This window comes from Morone saxatilis, unplaced genomic scaffold, assembly GCF_004916995.1.
Source record: "Morone saxatilis isolate NCDOM2014 unplaced genomic scaffold, NCSU_SB_2.0 Contig12, whole genome shotgun sequence".
Lineage (NCBI taxonomy): Eukaryota > Metazoa > Chordata > Actinopteri > Moronidae > Morone > Morone saxatilis.
This window is the reverse complement of record NW_023339674.1, coordinates 7494645-7501048: the sequence shown is the minus strand read 5'-3', so window position 1 is coordinate 7501048 and position 6404 is coordinate 7494645. Positions and strand designations below refer to the sequence as shown.

Below are 6404 nucleotides of genomic sequence, written 5' to 3'. Positions count from 1 at the left end.
CATCAACATCTACAAGCTGGATTGGCACACATTTTTTACAGACATTCCTGGTGCCCAGATGATGAATTCCACTGACTTTGGTGATCCCCTGGATTTTTCCTATAGCTACTGTAGTTCAAGCCAGCAGCTTTTGTGGTATTGAGTGAAATGTCTTTGGATGTAGTGTCATAACATTTGGCATTGGTTCATGCTGCGATCAGTTATGTTATATGCATTAATAAATGTGATAAAATTAGCAGCACAGACCAAAATCTAATGTGCTGAATTGCAAAGAACAAAGCTGAACCATATAACCACTAAGCAGTAGCAGTGAAAATAAAGTTTTTATCACATACATTAAAAACTATCTTACCTTTAAGCATATAGAATAGACCACCGTGGTCTTTACATGTGTCTGAGGCTGCTGGCCTCGTAAACAAGATGAGGATGAATGATGCCTCCTTTTATCCCTCCTTTAACAAAGGGCAGAGAGTCTCATTTGTCCAGAGGAGGCCCATTGAGGTCCACAAAAAGCAAAGCGGAAAGGCTTTTGGCGTAAACCTGGCTTGTCTGTCTGTGTGGTTGCATGCAGATCCTCTTTCACATTCAGCAGAGGTGGCGTCACTCACCATCAGAAGTCTTTTTCCTTTGTTGCCTCCTTGTAGCTTTCAGTCTCTGTCTACTAGCTTCTTTGGATGATGTCCCTCTTACAGCCTTTCCTTCTCTCCTAAGAGATTGAGGCATTTTCATTGTTTAACCAGGAATGTTTGTCCAGAGGTTTCAAAAGAGTTACCAACTAACTGTCAGCTAATCATTTAGTCCAACATGTGAAGACAGCCTGATAGAACTGCAACCTGTTTATCTTTTAACCTTTTAACTGGCCTGTGGCGATACCTCACTCAGCCTTGTCTCCTGTTTTACCCCCTTGTTTATTCACCACTCTCAGAACATCAGTCATCTGCTCCATGTGACAGCTTGCATCAACAAGAGACATGTCGTGTTTCTATAACGTAAGGGAAAGATTAAAAAGTTCATATCCTTCATGCATGCCAAGTCACTGACAAAGAAAGATGTTTTAGGAGGCCTCTGTATTTGTTTTGGTAGACTGGTGGTACAATGAATAAAATTCAAAGAGGAAACATTCAGAATAATTGCATCCTCCCATTTCTTTTAAAGAATCGTACACTGCCAACTCCAAGCAATGAGCCAGGCAGTGAAGTGACTGGACTGGACAGGAAACTCCTGTTTAAGTCTCGTTACAAGTCCAATGTCTCTCTTGGTCAGGACAGCTGCTCCATCTTGCAGCATCCCAAAGACTCACCTTTAGAGAATAATAAATCAACATCTCTTCCCCTGGTATGGCACAAAATTCTGGACCCTGTACATTTCTTTATGTTCTTTATTCTAGTATCTATTCTAGTAGCCCTGTTTACTCAGTCCCCCGCCCTCAGTCTTTTGCCCCTGCCCTATACAGATCAAATATGTCAAAAAACACATGGTCTACATCTCCATGGCTTTTGCATATCTTACTTAAACAATCATGTATGCACATCCATGTACGGTACTTTCATCCAAAGGGATGCTAATGGAAACATCAAGTGATCTGACATCAGGCACGAATGCTGCCTTTATTTCTTTGGCTATGATCGCAGCACATGAATGGCCGGATATGTGTGGAGTGCCGACTGGCGCACAATTCAGTTCATTAAGTTTTATGAGGGCACTCATTTTTGTGTAAGCCAGCCTGTCCTTTGCAACTGTATAAGCTGTTCTAAAAGAGCTGATCGTTTCCTGCATCTGACTAGCACACATTACACTATTGTTTGGGAATGTTTCTTCAGTTGCTCTTTTATAAGAGATGCTGTCACGGTGCTTGTACACTACTACTGTCCCATTACTCCCCATTCCTCTGCCAAATGCACACATTTCACCTCTTCAGCAAGCAAAAAAGTCTTTGCTTCTTTGCGCACAAGGCAAACTTTGTGAAGTTAGTGAGAAGATTTACTTACATTTGCCTCCATTTTAACATTGTTCTTCTAGTTTTTCAGAAAACTGTTTACACACTACAAATATCCAAATCGTGGTCAAGTTAACTGTAAAACCACAACTCTTCGGCCCCAGGGGAGAAGTGTAGGATAGGAAAAACAATTAAAGATATGAGTTTGACGTTTATTTGTTTTTGTTTTAAATCTTAGTTGATTGTGTGATTAGTAATTATATAATATATAATGGTTGATCATTTGTCCATTTTGTTGCTTTCTGGGGAGCTCTTTAACCAGTTCGCTGGTTGAACTGGGGTATGAAATAGGAGCGTGACAGAGCAAAAAGAGCCTGGGGATGCCATGCATCATTGGCCGATTTTAAACCACCAACAAATGCTACACACTCTGGCTGGCCGTGCTCCTATGACGCCTCGTATTACTACAAGTGTTTTCTTCTTTATATATCTAAGCTTGGAAAGATTACTTTCAAAGGGTTTACTGGCAAGCATTTAGTGAGAAAGCACTCCATGCTTCGATGGCTCAGAATCATCAGTGACTCACAACCAAAACAAATCAGTCCACAGAGCTCACATTTCCAATACTCATCACGCTGCCATTCTGCCTCTTCTGATGTTCCTTTTGGATTTTTCTCCCTCATCTTCGCTGTCTCTGTACCTTCAGGGCACTGCCCCTCTTTTTCTGTGTCTTCTTTTCATAACTCAGAGTAGCCCTTTGTGTGTGTGGATGTGTATCTGGAATGACTGCATCTATCAATTCTTTCTTTCTTTCTGTCTCTCTACATACTGTCGCAATCTCATGTTTGGATTGTTTCCATTCAGACAAAATTATGGATGGGTGAAAGTGTGTGTGTGAGAGAGAAAGAGAAAATGTTAGATTGCGAAGGAACATTCTTTGTGTAGTAAGTTATTATGTGGTCGGACTTATTTGCATGCTTTAGCGTGTGTAAGTGTTTATTTGAATCAGTTGACCTTTGAGCAGTGTGTATGTTTCTCCTTACTGATGCCCATTAAGCTGTTTCCTTTTATCCCCAATCCAGATTGCCATTTTTCTTGGCCTGCACTCACCAGTTGCCTGCCTCACTAAAGGTCACAACATCATCAGCAACATTACCACAAATCCTGGCTAAACAAAAAATAAATAATAAATCTGACAACCTGTTACTGTGCCTGCCTGCTTGTCGTCACAACCACCACCAGCCAATCCTTAACAGAGGAGGCGTGGCTTGCACTCACTGCGTGCCTGCTCTCAGCTCCTTGTGTATATTCTGAATGAAAGAGCAAGTGAAGTATTTGCCTGCGTGCTGTGCTGTGCTCCGCTCTCAGCTCTGACTGTGCGAGTGAAGGGAAATCTGACTTCAGGCTCGGCATAGTGAGAGTCACTCTGTGCCACACCGGGAGTGCCTTTGGGAGAGGTGGGGGTTGTTTGGAGAGAGAGGAGGGCAGTCAAGCAGTGGTTGATGGAGGGGAGAGCAAGACAGGAGGAGGCAGAAAGCAGTTTTCAGTCCTTCTGAATCTTTCATAAGGGAGATCCTCCAACATCAAGCTGCCTGGATGGACTAAGAGAAAGTATTGGTGCTGAGGTGGCATTTAGCAGGGACCAACAGTGACAGAGAGACAGAGGGAACCAGAGGAAAGGAGGGAGGGTGATAGAGCACTGGGGTGTGCACTTTACAAAACCAGGAGAGAAGCAGTGTTGAGGAGAGGAATTCTTCTCTCCTGGAAAGAGCTTTATGTGACCCTGCTGTGGGTAAAGCTCCTCTAAAGCACGGTGAATGAGCCAAAGGAAAGAGAGAGGGAGAGGGCACGACTGCTGGCTGGCTAATCCATAAACTCGTGGAGAACGGGGAAAAGGGGGAAGGCTAGAGAGCACAAAGGCAACACAAACAACAAAAAGGTATGTGTGAGCTGGCCCTTTTCTTGGGTGAATGCTTGTGTCTGAGGTAGCCTCGATCATTCAGCTACAACAGCTCAACCCAGTGTAAACTTCTCTGTGTCTGGATAAGGCAAGAGAAAAAAATACGCTGTACATGACCAGCTGATGTGACCGAATTTGGACATAAAGAGGCAGAATTTGAAAGAGGAAGGAAAGTCCACCGTACGCAACTCAACCCAGCCTGCAGGGATGTCATCCAACGAGCTGAGTGTTGAGATGGACTCCTGCATCCGGACATTCAAGGAGCACATGCACCTGGAGCTGGAGCCTCCCAAAATCCCAGGTGTGGTGGGAGGGAAGAGGGGCGCCACGTCCCCCAAACTGTCTCCCAGAAGCTCCCCGCGCCTCTTCCGCAAGCTGATGGTCAACAAGAGCATCCGACAGAGGCGACGCTTCACTGTAGCCCATACTTGGTAAGACCTGTGATGGGGGGTTAATTGAAGAAATAAAGGAGGGGGGGCAAGGGACAGGGTTGAGACATACAGAAAAGGGAGGTGGGAGAAAACGTGCAGGGGTTGATGGATTTGAGGATTAGAGTAGGGATAGATAAGATGCAGAGGGGAAGGATGTGGATAGAAAGAGGAAACCAAAGAGACTTAATGAGGGTTGAATTTGCTAAGAATTGGGAGAGAGGGGAGGTTAAAAGAGATAGCCAGTAAGAGTGGGTGGGTGACAAAATAAAGGCAAGGACAGGAATGAGAACTGAGAGATGGACAGAGGAATCATGTAAAAGGAGAGCGAGAGGGGGTAAGACAAGGGGGGAGAAACAGAAGATGGGGAGAAAAGAAATGTCTCATAGAAGGTAAGAAAATACAGGTCCAGAAAATGAGGTAGATGGAAAAAAAGCTTGATCTCTAAGTAAGAGTTTTGACATAACAAGTGGGGTCAAAATGTATGATGGGGCTGCTGTCTGGTGATTTGTCACTGGGTTAGAGGATTACATAATGGAATAAAATCACATTTAGCTGACTCCCCTGTCCTCCATTTTGATGTAGTGTATCTCTGCCCCATACCTTGGTGAAATGTGTGTGTGTGTGTGTGTGTGTGTGTGCAAGGGGATCAGTCCTTGTTTTGGATGGCTGCAGTGATGTTAGGGAGTGTTAGGTGCGTTATGCAACCTGGTGGTTCTTAACCTTTTTGGTTCACAACCCCAATGAACAAATGGATGTCTACATAACACACACAAACACAGTGACAAATAAATTGCAACACACTCAATGCGCAATCTGGTTCCATTCACATTTTGTTGTGTCATCCACATCAATTATTTCTCTTAGTGCATTTCCTAGAAGAATCCCAGAAGCTGCAATCTGACTTCCTCAATTACATGAACATATTCATATATTTACTATACATACCTCATACTCTTCTATCTTATTATTTGCCTCACTTTGAGCCCCATCCCCCACCCACTCCCTGAGTCTACCTCTTCATTTTGCAGCAGTTAGGCACTATAGTAGATGTGAAGGGAGGGCTTGCTATGTTATGCAATGTATGGATTAGAGGCGAGGAAAAAAGCTGCTGTGATTTGACTACAATAGCTCAAGGTGACTCTTGTCTCTCATAAAGGCAGCACTTATAGTAAATTTGTTAAAATTAGGCTGTGACAGACAGAGGTGCTTTGTATTCTTCATTCCATGAGGTTTGTGAAGGTGAAACCCACTGTATACAAAGGAAGGAATTAGCATACCCATAAATGTATACTACACATCTCTGAAATGGGCTTGTCACGGCTTGCATGGGGTGGGTCGAAAAAAATCAGTCTCTGTTGTGGTGTAGGGAGGGAAAGGAAATAAGTCAAGATATGAATCTGTTCCTGTGTGTTGTGTCTACATGCTGTGTTGTTCATGTGTTGATAGAAAACAGATACTATGTCTGTATGTCTGTCACATTAGTACAGTCTTAAATTGTGTGTGAATATGTATATATTTTTGACACTATGTCCATATGTGTGTTTTTGGATGCACATTTAAATTTGTAAATGTAATAGGTGTTTTTTCTTTTTTCTTTATTCTCCTTGTATGCCTTTCTCCTCCCTCCACAGCAACAGTCAGAACAGGGGAAATCATGTCTGTTTATCCCTTCTCTCTCTCACTGTATAGCCTATTTCTGAGCAGAGAGAGAGAGAGAGAGAGAGAGAGAGACAGAGAGAGACAGAGAGAGAGATTTGTGGGGGTTGGGTGGGTACAGGGGGTAATACAAGGGAAAAAAACAAACAAAACAAGGAAAATGGCTTCATTTAGAAATCATTAAAGATGTCAGTAGTGTCCTTTACCTTGTTTGTTCTCCACCACATATAGGCTTGATCTAGGGACACTACACCACCCATTATACCATTATAGCCCTTTAAGTGTCAGTCCAGCCCATTAACAGACGTGTTCATGATAAAGTGTCCTTGAGTGAGACACTGAGGTCTATCTGCTCACTCATTGTAAGGCTTTAAGAGTGACAGGTAGGAAGCTAAAAATGGAAATTGGGGGGGGGGGGGGG

At 43.3% G+C, this 6404-nt stretch overlaps 1 protein-coding gene across 1 annotated transcript in view; it reads left to right on the top strand.

The window, feature by feature from the left end:
• Positions 1–4088: 4088 nt before the first annotated feature.
• The window catches only part of pde4ba (phosphodiesterase 4B, cAMP-specific a), a 124848-nt gene continuing 122532 nt past the window's right edge, over positions 4089–6404 (top strand). Inside the window, exon 1 of the mRNA XM_035652814.1 lies at positions 4089–4327. Coding sequence (XP_035508707.1) covers positions 4104–4327 — 224 coding nt within the window. The 5' untranslated portion in view covers positions 4089–4103. The remainder of the gene's footprint in view (positions 4328–6404) is intronic.